The 13,522-nt window shown below is 31.8% G+C and overlaps 2 protein-coding genes across 2 annotated transcripts; one reads left to right on the forward strand and one right to left on the reverse strand.

The window, feature by feature from the left end:
• Positions 1–538: 538 nt before the first annotated feature.
• On the forward strand, positions 539–5,836 carry LOC129873213 (uncharacterized). Its single transcript, XM_055948258.1, has 7 exons — positions 539–851; positions 1,485–1,610; positions 2,411–2,611; positions 3,880–3,976; positions 4,517–4,620; positions 4,927–4,978; positions 5,354–5,836. Exons 1-7 carry the CDS (start codon positions 652–654, stop codon positions 5,576–5,578), a joined length of 1,005 nt encoding a protein of 334 aa, XP_055804233.1. The 5' UTR covers positions 539–651; the 3' UTR covers positions 5,579–5,836.
• Positions 5,837–7,201: 1,365 nt separating this feature from the next.
• Positions 7,202–8,442, reverse strand: LOC129874553 (uncharacterized). The gene is made up of 2 exons (XM_055949851.1): positions 8,310–8,442; positions 7,202–7,597 (listed from the first exon to the last, which is right to left on the reverse strand). The coding sequence occupies exons 1-2, from the start codon at positions 8,416–8,418 to the stop codon at positions 7,317–7,319; spliced, it is 390 nt and encodes a 129-aa protein (XP_055805826.1). The 5' UTR covers positions 8,419–8,442; the 3' UTR covers positions 7,202–7,316.
• Positions 8,443–13,522: the final 5,080 nt, after the last annotated feature.

A 13,522-nucleotide genomic window follows, 5' to 3' on the forward strand; every position in this document is an offset into this window, starting at 1 on the left:
TGCATCGAGTGTAATATAATCAACATTTAGAGAAAGCTAAATAAAACATCAAGCAAAATTCATAATATATTTATTCATTTTTGAATAATTAAATGATCAAAACATCATATTCTGGACCGTTGTATTACGAATCTAAAGTTCATATATAAAAAAAACTGTAAAGATTAAAAATTTAATGAGTAAATCCTGCTATTCTATTTGAGATATACCTTTAAACTAACTCTTCATTCTTCAATATATATACACTTAAAAGTTAAAATAAATAAATATTCAGATTCAATATTTTAAAAAATACTAATGGACAATAGAATATTTTCGTGCTAAATAATCTCTTTATCTGACGCTACATGTTTTTTTTCATTTATCTAAAAAAGATGTCACATTTCTTAATTGAAAATAACTTTAACTTTTCAATTTCACTTTTATCCTAAAATAATTTATAACATACATAAAATTTATTTTAGTTTACAAATTTTAAAAGTGTTTATAAGTAGACAAAAATATCCCTGTGTCCGACGTGGTGGCACGCTTGCATCGGATGTCATTTCCATATTTGTCAACTCCTCAAACGTACATCACACTCCTCTCTCCCACTTTGCCATTCTTAATTTGTTCTTCTCTTTAGGGTTTTTCATCTCGATTACATCACACATGGCCGGAATGAAACTGTTGCCGGAGGATTCCGACGTCACGCAGGTCCGACCAACGGCAGCAGCCGACCTGATTTCCGACGACGACCGCTCGGTGGCGGCCGATTCGTGGTCCATAAAGAGCGAATACGGAAGTACTCTCGATGATGAGCAGCGCCACGCTGATGCTACTGAAGCTCTTAATTATCGAGCCGATTACAGGTTCTTATATGGAGAGCGTTAACTTTAATCTTATTCATATAACTCTGACTCGTCACTATGCTTTAATGAACATGAGGTTTAAGATGTTAAATTAAATTATGGATTATATTAATTGAACCGGAAAACATTAAGATACTGCTAGTTAAAATTAGTATAGTAAAATAAATCATTTAAAGTTAAGAAGTTGTATAGTTAAACGAACTTGAATAATTGAAAGTTGTGTGAAGATTATGTAGAATAATAGTATTATATTTTGAATGATGTCAAATAATTTGGTACTTCTAAAATGAAAGAAGTGCTGTATAAATTAGGATAGAGAAAATTAACCTGCATGAAGGTGTAGCTTTGTCAAATCGTGATTACTTTTCTCTTATCCATTATTGAGCCAGAGAACACTATGGCAGAGCTAAGTAGTTGTGGAAATTAGGGGTCAATATATCTGTTGAGTGCACTTTGTAAAGCTTAAGTGAATAAAGTGGTACCCAAACTGCATGTTTCATATGTTTGTTGGGCTCTGTATGCAGTTGTAAAAAGAGATTTATCCATTAGAAACCCACTCATATAATATTCTGTTTTTTTGTTTGTGCAAATATTTACAAACTTTTCTATTTCTTATTTTTTGTATACAAGCAGTTCTGACAAGGATGAGCAGGAAGGTGAAGGAGTTTCATCAATGCTTGGTTTCCAAAGCTATTGGGATGCTGCTTACGCGGATGAATTGGCAAACTTTCGTGAGCATGGCCACACTGGTGAAGTTTGGTATGGATTAGCTAGACGTCAGCTTGCAATCTTTTCCCTTTTTATTGATCCACTTAAGTATTATGTTATCCTCTTTCCTTTAATTGTGAGTTTGTGACACTGGCATAAATCAATCAACTATCCCTCCATCTCAAATAAAGTTGGGTCCCCTATATGAATCCTTGGGAGCTATTCTATGCCATCTCGATCCAAATCATTCATATACTATGTTACATAAAACAATTATGCCTTTTAAGGCAAGTTAGGAGTTCTCTAAATGTGAGATTCTGTAAATCACACTTATTCGTTCAATAGCATACAAGTCTCTAACTGAATCCCGGCATCTTTTTCTGAAACTCAGTGAGTACTATATTTAAGAATAAGAAAAACAACTCATGTTTTCTTGCTCAAAGATATTGCATAAAGGTCTGATGGTCAGTTCACTGAAAATGCAGATCTAGTAAGCTCTACAGTACTGATATATAGGATTAGCTGATGAAACCATATTTCAAGTTTATCTAGATGTCCCTTCTTGGGGGACATCAGTTTGGATTTGAGTTCTCTTGTAGTCCAGTAAAAAGTAGTTTTCCTCGTTTCTTTCTGATCTGTTAGTTTGCATGTATTTTAAAGCCCAACACTACGTATGAATTTGGTAAACCAAAACTCAATTAAGGTTTTGACTATAGTTCGAGGATAAAACTCCATGCAAAAATTCTCAATGTCATCAGGAAAAGAAGTGAGAGGTGGTGCTTGCACCACTGGATCATTATGTTGGTCAAAGTAGATTTGTTGATGCATCTATTTTTGCTGTATATGTATAGGTTTGGGGGTGATGTCATGGAAAATGTTGTCTCCTGGACCAAAGGTTTGTGCATGGAAATTTGCAAGAGTCATTTTCCAAACCACGTAGCTGATGCCAATTCTGAGCCTGTCGGGCAGCGTGAGAAGGACATGTCAGGTTGGAGTGTGCTTGATATTGGGACTGGCAATGGTCTGCTTCTCCAAGAGCTTGCTAAACAAGGGTAAATTTGAATTTTATGCTAGCAATACATCTATAGCAGCTATTTGCGAGCTTTCTTGTGCGGGATGCTTTTGATACATATTCTCTATAATGCTTTTTATGCTAGAGTATTAAGAAGTTAGCTGTTGTGAAGGATTGTTTATAATATTTTAACCATTTATCACATGCCCTGCAAGATGATCAACTTTTTCACCTTAAACATATATTACTATTAGAGATTCAATGGAAGCTACAGAGTATTAAGCAGCTAGCTGCTGTGAAGGTTTGTTTACGATTTTTCCATTTATCACATGACCTGCTAGATGATCAACTTTTTCACCATAAACTTATCTATTCGAGATTCAATGGAAGGTATAAAGAAATATACTCTTTTCTTCCTCTTTCTTGTGACGCCATTTGACTAAGGAGATTAACAGTTGGTAAGATATTATTTTTTTAAAAGAAAAATGTTTGTAATTGATTTATATGATTAAGTGTTAGTGAAAGAAATAGTTGAAAAGTTAGTTTGATAGTGAAAATCATATAAAGTGTAAATTTGATTAGTTAAATGAATTTGAATTCATGAAACTCTAGATCTCAGTAAAGCTGTATTACATGATATTTTAGTCTACTATTTACAAATTTAGGACATCCAAGATGGAGTGAGCCCCCATAAATTAAGAAGTGGATGGCGGAGAGAGTATCAAGAAAAACTGAGACTGTCTGGCAATGATTAACAGAAGAACAAATCCGCAATACGATGAATTATGAATTTTTTCCTTCAAATCAAATGATTCTTTTCCCATATTGGCTTTACACTCTGCCATTACTTCTTTCCAATCCCAATACGTCGTTGTTTAGAGGTTCTTTGGTCTTTAACTGCAGGCACAAAAACCTAGATAGGTAATACAGATATATTTTAATTCTTAGAGATAGAACAAGCATATGTTGTTTCAATGGTATTATACCTACATTGCATCATGCAGTTCAATTAACATGTGCATTCCTGCGTCTTGTGCTGGGGTGGAAACATCTCAGTACCTCTTGCGGCTAATATAGATTAGGAGATTTTACGGCTTTCTTATCACATCTACATATTTTAGCTTATACAAGTGCTCAGGTCTTGTTATATTTAAAACCTACCGGTTGTTTCTTGGGAGTATTTGTCTGTTAAGAAATTTAATTTAATTATTAGTGTCAAACATTCTTGATGTATATGCCTTCTGGGGGAGGGAGGGGTGGGGTGGCTGAAGATTATTACTTACTAATACTCATTAACTATGGCGTTAGGTTCTCTGATCTCACTGGAACCGACTATAGTGAAGGAGCAGTTGATCTTGCAAGAAGCCTTGCTGATCGTGATGGTTTTACCAATGTCAAGTTCTTGGTAAAATTTGCCTTTGTCTTTCAATTTAGCAAATGTGTAATGTATCCACAGCAGTATCTGAGTCCAGTGTAAAAAAGAAAAGGAAACACAGTGCTTCTCTAGATTGCATTCAAAATCTTGTGGCAAATAACTGTCTTTCTACTGTGTTTTAAATGTTAAGCAGTGTCTGTTATTCGTCGTTGTTGGTTACTGTCTGGTGGCTGCATATATGGATAGCAGCAAGTTTAAGTTACTTTTACTTGTGAGTCTTTCCCCATAATCCTGAGATTTTCGGGACTATGTCCGCATGGAATGAACCTTTATTATGTTTCTGTATTGGAAGATATAGCACTTATTATATATTCAATGATCAAGGGTAGGAACAAGGTGCTAAATTAACACCGAATTTTTGCATTGGGTAGAACCTGTCTTACAATTGTGATCAATGGTTTTATTAGTTTCATGTCCTTGTCATGTGTGCTTATTTATCTGTGCTCATTGCTGGAGATGGCTTCTTTTAATCTTGCGGTTAAATAAATTTCTATTTCTATTGGCTAACAGGTTGATGACATTCTTGAGACAAAATTGGATAAAAAGTTTCTGCTAGTTGTGGATAAGGGGACGTTAGATGCCATTGGATTGCATCCTGACGGTCCTATCAAAAGGTAGCAAATCCTGTATGTTAAGTATGGTATCTAGTAGGCAGAGATTTCAAGTTCAAGTAATACTGCCATCCATCCATTCATGTATTAATGTTGCTCATCAACAAAATATTTTCTTGTGCTTCGTCCAAGACCTAAAATAAACAAATGAATAATTAAAGATGTCACTCTCTAAAAGGGTTAAACTCCCTAAAAGATGAGCACTATTATATTTCTCCTGTGGTTCCTTTCATACAGTTAGGTGTTCCTTGATTATTTTACCTATAATGCTACGATTCTATGTCACATCTTATTGTGTGGTCATATCAGGATTATCTACTGGGACTCTGTTTCAAGGCTTACCGCTCCTGGTGGATTATTGGTGAGTCCATCCAGCTTCTGTCCTGTTTATAATTTTTCAGTGCCAATCCTTCTCCAATTGCTGCTATTAATTTGATACATGCTCTGATTAAATACCACCATATGCCCCCACTAGTATCAAAAAGAACAGATGCAGAGACATTGTAGAGACCCACTATGTTGGACCTGAGAATTATATTCCTATTAGAAACATTCTCTGACAAGTTTACATCATATACTTCTGTTCTATTGACATTTCTTGCTGTTAATCGACTGTTTCCCACTTGATCTTTTCTGATAAAAAGGCGCACGTGGTTATGTATTTATTTGTGGAGAGAGTTCATGATAAATAATTAGCCGTTACATCTTCTTTCACCTGACTGGTGACCTATTGTAGGTAATTACATCATGTAACAGTACAAAAGATGAATTGGTAGAAGAAGTGGATACACTCAATCAAAGAAGGGTTGCTTGTCAAGAACCAGGAGCAGTTGAAGGCCAAGAAGCTTCAGTAGATCCTCCTCCTTTCCGCTATCTTGATCACATTCGCACATATCCTACATTCACATTTGGAGGATCAGTAGGCTCGCGTGTAGCAACTGTAGCATTCCTGAGGAACTGAATTATTACTTTCTCATCATTTGGGGTGCATTACTGCACTTTTTTGTTCCAAAAGTTTTTGTGTAACGTCGTGCAACCGTGGAGGATTGCTTTGGGAAGACAAGTTCTGATTTATGCAAAGGTGAAGATTAATTGATCTAGTTTCTGTACAGGGTAATGTCAGTGCTATGTTAACAGTGTTGATCATCAGATGACCCGTGTTAGATGGAAATATTGCTTCTTAAGTCAATGTAATGTCATTGGGATTTGTGTGTCGGAACACTTCTTTAGCTCACTGAGGACTCTTCTATGTGAAAATGGACCAAACTGAAAGAAGATATTCGGTCCAAATTTATGATTTGGAGCGAAACTCGTGAAAACTGGTACTGCGGAAAGCGAATTATTAAACTGAGTAAAATTAATGAATGCTGCATGAATATTATTCACATGTGAAGAATTTAAACAAAGATGAAACTTCGCCCATCTCATCCATTCACCGCTATCGTTGTTGCCAATCATTATTAACTATCCTTTTCACCGATCATCATTATTATCTACCGCTCACAACCACCATCCTCATCTACAATCAACCATCACAACTATTAGCCACCGTTTAAAATACTCCAATCAAAATCAATTACCTTCACCACAACAATCAATCATCACCATCACTATTAGCTATTACTATCATCCATCATAACTATCAGCCTCTATCGCCAATTACCACCATCAATCATTAGTTAGCATCCTTACTATCAACCGCCGCATGATTTTTTCAAAAAAAATAATTAAAAAATTGTTGATATATATTAGATTAATTTGATATTTTATTAAATTTAAAATAAAAATAAATTTTATGCATTCAGATATTGAAAAAACAAACAATCATAATTATTTAATATTCAGATATTTAATACAATATTTTAATTTTCAAATGTATAAAGTATTTAAATTTATACATCAAAATCATAATATAATTCTTAATGATACACAGGTATTAATCACGCAGCCTAAACTGTAATCTTCATAACGACAAATAGATAAACAAAAAAGAAAAGATAAAGCTGTTTTTGTTCTTTTGCTGAATATTTATTAGATTCGTACAAGGAAATCATCTTTTTTTTTAATGTTACGCACCCTCAACCTATCACATGGACTTGTCTTTTTCTTTCCCTTTAATTTATACCAAAATACATATTAACAATTTTTTATACATCTTAATTTAATTTTGACACGTAAAATATGGACCCATATATTGACCCCAAAATTAACTTTTACATACGAAAGTGATCTTTTTTTTATTTATGTTAACGAATTTATAAAAATAGCAGCAATCTAATTTAGGTAGTAGAACTCTTGTTAAATATATTTCTTAAACATAGTCTCTATGCAACTTAGAGTCAAGTTAGTATTTTGGATTCTAAAAAGCACAACTTATTAAATTCTTGATAAATAACTTATTCATAGTAAATAGCGATTTTCAAACACAAATAAAAAATTTGAGCTGACGTTTTGGCAACTAGGAATATATGAATCAACAGAGTTAATTTCTCCGCAAAGCTTTTTATTCTGTTTTGACTTGTAAGAAAGAAAACATACGTTACAATGAATTTCAAATGTCATGGAGATGATAATATAGCAAGGCTAGTCTAAAAATAAGCTCTGCCATTACAAATGTGTAAATGAAAATAATAATACTTTATAGTTATAATTACAAATGTAAATTCAACACTGATTAATCATGACCAGAATGCTCAGTTTCAATGATTTAAACGAATAAGAAGGGAAGTAAGGTAGAGGCAAAGTGTGCAGCCAAGAATAGTAAATCCAATAGTTCCACCAACCATCCAAAAAAGTTCAACAAATTCATCCATTTGTTTCTTGTGTTTCTTGTCATAATATAATTTTGCATTTGTAGGTGTGTAATTCCAACCTTGTTCACATACCAAACATTTCTCTAATCTCTCTTTCATCTTTACTTCTTCTATTCTTTCCTTCAATACTTGTAGATTTGCATCAACAACATGTTTGCTTGATTTCCCTGCAATAAAATTTTCACTTAATTAACATCACTAGTAACTCAGTTGGTTGACTACATAAATTTCACCTTGTTAGTAGTAATTTGATCCCCCATCGTGTAATCCTCTACCCCAAGTTATTTTTATTTTTAAAAAAAAACAAATTACTTATTTTCTTATTCTAAGTTTCTTATGGAAATAGTTTTTTAAAAGGAAAAACTACACAAATTGGATCCAACTCAAATTATTTACCATGATTGGACCCGCGGCCCAAATTATTTACCCATTTTCCTCCTTGTTCTATTCACTGAACCATTGCTTCTTGATATCACCGGAATATATATACACACTCTAATGGTATATATATATATATATATATATATATATATATATATATATATATATATATATATACTTTAATGGTATCAAACAGTAATTGAGTAGTCTTTTTATTGAAACACTGTCTGTTATATATATATATACTCTAATGGTATTAAGGAATAATTGAGTAGTGTTTTTTTTATACCATCAAAGTATATATTTACTCCGATGGTATCAAGCAGTAAACGCGAATTTAGCAGTTAAAAACATGAGGTATGAAAGTAAGAGGTGACCACTTTTCCTTTTTTAAAATAGCTAGGATTTTCATTTTGATAATCTGATAATGTAAAAGTTACGTCGTGTAATTAAAACCGATGTAAGCAACAAAAAAATGAAAGGAAATAACATACATACCTTCATCTCTATAGCTCTGAGCTCTGATTTTGGGTAGCTTTTGAGGGATTCTGAATTTGCTACATGACATGATCATAGCTGGAAAAAGAACAATTGATGAAGAAGCCATATATATTGTGTTTATAAGAAATGGAAAATCTTATGTTTAATTCCTTGCTTCACTTTTCAGACATATATATATATAACTTCGTCAACGCGTAATGTGATTAATTAATTATTAGAGTAGTTTAATTTCTATTTTGATTTTGATTTAATTAGCTAATTAATGTTGTTTTGGTTTTTTTCTTAGCGAGTCAATTGTAATTAATTAAACACATATACATATAGCAGACAACATAAAAATCATCAATTAAGATTTGGTGATGAGGAATGATAAAAAGTTGAAAGTTTTGAACCCAAGCAGAATATAGTTTAGGTGCGCCGGCAATAAGAAAAATAAACAGAATCTGAATCTGGACTAATATTCTCATATTTTAGTATTTGTAGATTACAAACAAATACTTTTAATTTCAGGATTATATCTTTTTTTACTTATCTATCCAATAAAAAAAATAGATAAGAAACCATTTTTTAGTATAAAATATTTTTCTTCCTACCGGACGCAAAGTCAATAGTCAATACCCTCAATATCACATCTGTTAATACGATATATTTTGTTGTAAAAATTCTATCGATTCACTTTTATCTGTCATATTTCATTTTTTGAAAATTAAATCATATGAATTTTAATCAATAATTTAAGAAAAACAAAACGTGACAAGTAAAAATGACGAACTTTGAGACTGCACTCGTGGATAGCACCAGGAGTAGAAATGATGTTTTATTCAACAATCATGTCGTATTATCTGTTTAGTTAACCTTAATTTATTTCTTATAGTTTTTTTTTTTGGATAATGCTACTTAATTATTCTTAATCATTGAATATAATACTATTTGGATATTGATAAAACTAGTCCATGATAATATGACTCGAGTACCTCCAATGGGTTAGTGATCCACTTATTTATTAGTTCGATTCTTTGTTCTGGCATTGTAACACGTGTGTCGTCCAGTATAAGTGACATTATGACTTGATATCATTTTCACCTTCCTTCGGCTTATCATAGATAGTCTGTTCACTGTTTCAAACTCACCAATAGCAGATAAACACTAGGATTACTTATACAATTATAATTCATTTTTACTCAATGGATATATTAGCAAAGCAAGCTTGGCGAATTCTATGGCAGCCGGAGTCTTTACTAGCAAGAGTTCTTAAAAGCAAATACTTTCCAAACTCAACATTTCTTAAAGCTTCAACATGTTCCTCTGGATCATGGATATGGAAAAGTATTTTGTGGGGAAGAGATCTTTTGACTAAGAGATTAAGGCGGAGGATTTCTGATGGGGAAAACATTAGTGTTTGGACCGATCCTTGGATACCAAATAATAGTGGTTTTATTCCCAAAAGTATCCATGGGCATAGAAATTTAGATTTAAAGGTTTCAGATTTAATTGATGAGAATATGGATACATAGAAAATAAAAGAGCTAAATTCTCTTTTTGAGGTTGATGATATATTGTCTATCCCGTTCTCTATTACAGGTGCTAATGATAGGTTAATATGACACCATATAAAAACAGAAAGTTATGAAGTTGTCCCCCTTTTCAATTCCTAAAAGTTTTTGGGATTTCCTGTGGAAGTTAGGAATTAAGAATAAGCTTAAACACTTGTTGAGAAAATGTGTGATCAACTCTTTACCCGTCCATAGTAATTTAGTAAAAAGACTTAACAATGTGGATAATACATGTAAGATTAGTGGACTAGAGCCTGAAGATATAGAAAATATGTTATTTAAATGTCCTCGGTCGCAACTTGCGTGGAAGCAATGTCCTATAAATTGGCTGGATATTACTGACTTTTCTATATGGTGGTATGACTTGTTCTTGAATACGAAATCGTAACCTGAATCTATAGAATTGCTAAACCTGAGTGTTAATATTATGTGGCAAATCTGGAAAGGTAGGAATGTATGGTTGTTTAATCAGGAAAGGTTAGAACCTAGAGATATTGTTGCTGAATCTCTTTTCGAGTACGAAGAATATAAAAATTTATTAACGAAAAGTCTTCCTTCTTGTTCCTCTAGAAATCATCATGTGATTAAACTATTAAGTTTGCAAGATGACATTTTATTTTTTACAGATGCAGGATTGCAGAATGATGATAGAAGGGCAAGTATTGGTATGCATGGTGGCTTTGGATACCCTTGGAAAACTGCTTCATGCCCATGGATCCCCAATCTAATATGTTGGGAAAGCCATGACCGCTGAAGCGATTGCTATTAGGAAAGCTTTAGAATGTGCTATAAATAAGGGATGGAAAAGGGTGAAGATCTTATATGATGTTAAAAATGTTGTTGATATGCTGCAGAAACGAGTGGCTACGTCGTGGGAGATAGAAGTGATGTGTGACGACATCTAGAAGCTTTCAAACATGTTAAATCATATCGAATTCATTTACATTCCTAGATGTTTGAATACAGTAGCTGATAGTTTAGCTAGATTTTCTATTTCCTTGTTGAAGGAAATTTCTTGGGAGAATGTATTCCCAAGTTGGATCATACAGGATGCTAAGAATATGTTTAAACTATGTAGTTCGTTAATGCAATAATATAAAGTGTTATGTTTCGAAAAAAAAGAAGATATATCCTCCTTTTATCCGCTCAATATATTTAAGCTCATCTAAAAGTTGCACTGATTTGAGCTTAAAATGTAGTCACGGTTGATTCCTGAAAAACCTTATTAAAATATTTTTAACTTTTTTTATTTGATATATTTTATATAATCACAATAAATTAAAAATGAATTTCTTATTAGATAGTTAAGCAAACTATAAGAAAACAAACAAGAAAAACATAAAATTATGTAAAAATTGAACGGGTAGAACATTGACTCATTATTTAACTTTTTACCTATTATCACATCCTAAATAACTTTTGAACTGATCAACAAGTCATTTATATTAACTCGATTAGTCAATTTTAATCCATTCAATCCACTCTTTTTACACCGCTACACATGACAATTAAAAGGCAAATAAAGAAGATTGAAATAAATGGCAACTTTTAGGAAGGCATCACAAAGTTTGTCATATATGGGAGGATATTCAAGTTAATTTTGGCTTTCAACAAAAGGACAGCTCAAGTACAGCTAAAACCTAAATATGATCGACATTTGAATAACGTACGTTTTTCTTCCACTCAAGTTTATATTTAGTTTACCATGTATAAATTGTCTTGTTTCGTGGATCATCTTTAATACTCCCTCCTTTCAATTTGACTTATTTTATTTTTTAATTAGTCTAAAAAATAAAGAATGTTTTTTTTTTAATTTTACTTTTCATGTGTTATATTTAAGATCATAAGATTAAGAGTATTTTGATACATTTTATTTTTTTCAAGTTTTTTAACATGACCTAGTTTTCCTGCTACAAATTATCTAGCTCAACAACATAAACAAAATTAATAATAGTTATATTATTGACAATTTCATAAACAATATTCCATACAAATAAATGCTCGTACAAGTAGTCATATTCTTTTTTTAATGTTAAGCAGCCCCAACTTTGTCACAGCGTGGACTCGTCTTTCTTTCCCTTTTATAGACCAAATTAAAAAAATACACCTATTTAAGTAACAATTTTATATATCTTAATTTAATTTATACACGTAACTAAAATATAGACACATATTGACCCCAAAATTAACTTTTATACACCAACATGCACATGCCAAATATTTTTTATTGAATATATCTTAATTTAATTTTTTCACGTAAAATATAGGTGTAGTACGCGACTCGGAAAGATAAAACAAAAGCATAAATAGACGTAATTCTTTTTTTATTATGCGGACATTTCACATGACATATATAAAACACAAAACTTATAAAATATATAACTCAATGAATCTATAAAAATAGCAATCTAATTTAAGCAATAGAACTCAGGTTGTTAAATATTATTCCTTGAGATTTCAATTTGTTCGTCTTGTTTTTTTTAATTCATTTAAAAAAAAGTCTTTTTTTATAATCATTTAATTTTAATTTTTTTTAGTTGGCATATTTGAGATCACAAGATTAAAAGTTATTTTGATACATTCTCGATTCTATATATTTTTAATTTAAAACCACAATATTTAAAAAATTTATTTATTTTTTTAATTTCATATCAAATTAAAATTAACCGGACAAACAAATTGAAACATAAAAAATACTTGTATATGCTCATAGCAACAACAAACATATCCATGATAATTCACAGGTGGGGTGGGGGATGTTATTCCTTGAAATCTACGCACATAATGAAATATGTACTTATATTCTTATTTAACCGCCAGGAGTAAAAAAAAAAATTCTACCCAAATTCGCATTCGCTATCTTTTGGATGCGCACAGGATAAAATCTCTTCTCCTATGCAATAGCTCGTAAAACATACAGAAGCCAGAACAACCATGTTAATTAGTTACAAATAAAGATTTAAATGAATAAAAAGGGAAGTAAGGCAGAGGCAAAGAGAGCAGCCAAGAATAGTAAATCCAGTAGTACCACCAAACAACAACAAAAGTTCAACAAATTGATCCAATTGTTTCTTTTGTTTGTGTTGGAAGTATAAACTTGCATTTGTAGGTGTGTAATTCCAACCTTGCTTACATACCAAACATTTCTCTAATCTCTCTTTCATCTTCAATACTTCTATCCTTCCCATCAATACTTGTAAATTTGCATCAACAACATGCCTCCTCCTTGATTTCCCTGCAATACAATTTTCACTTAATTAAATTACTAACCAACAAATTAATTCTTTCCTTATTCTAGTGGAAATAGTTTTTAAAAATAGCTAGGATTTAATTGATGTGACAATTACATAATCAATATTGTTCTTCAACTTGTTGTACTCAGCTAGGTACGTACTGAGTTTTCTTTTAGGTGATCTAATAATGTAAAATTACGTTAAGTGTAAAATCAAAGCAAAAATGAAAGAAAATAACACACATGCCTTCATCATGACTATAACTCTGAGCTCTGATTTGGGGACGTGGGGTATACTTGTACTTTCTAGATGGCATGATCATAGTTGGAAAAAAAACAAGTGATGAAGAAGACATATTGTTTAATTTGAAACCAGATAATAAAATATACAAATTTTAAGGGCGGTATAGAATAAATTTCCCTTA

The sequence above is a fragment of the Solanum dulcamara genome, chromosome 11, assembly GCF_947179165.1.
Source record: "Solanum dulcamara chromosome 11, daSolDulc1.2, whole genome shotgun sequence".
Lineage (NCBI taxonomy): Eukaryota > Viridiplantae > Streptophyta > Magnoliopsida > Solanales > Solanaceae > Solanum > Solanum dulcamara.

Excerpts from the sequence above, each read along its gene's own strand:
- LOC129873213 (XM_055948258.1), top strand. The coding sequence starts at position 652 with ATGGCCGGAATGAAACTGTTGCCGGAGGATTCCGACGTCACGCAGGTC. Across the intron at positions 1,611-2,410 it reads GGCCACACTGGTGAAGTTTG|GTTTGGGGGTGATGTCATGG; the intron begins GTATGGATTAGC and ends GTATATGTATAG. Across the intron at positions 4,979-5,353 it reads CCGCTCCTGGTGGATTATTG|GTAATTACATCATGTAACAG; the intron begins GTGAGTCCATCC and ends GACCTATTGTAG.
- LOC129874553 (XM_055949851.1), bottom strand. The coding sequence starts at position 8,418 with ATGGCTTCTTCATCAATTGTTCTTTTTCCAGCTATGATCATGTCATGT. Across the intron at positions 7,598-8,309 it reads TCAGAGCTATAGAGATGAAG|GGAAATCAAGCAAACATGTT; the intron begins GTATGTATGTTA and ends ATTTTATTGCAG.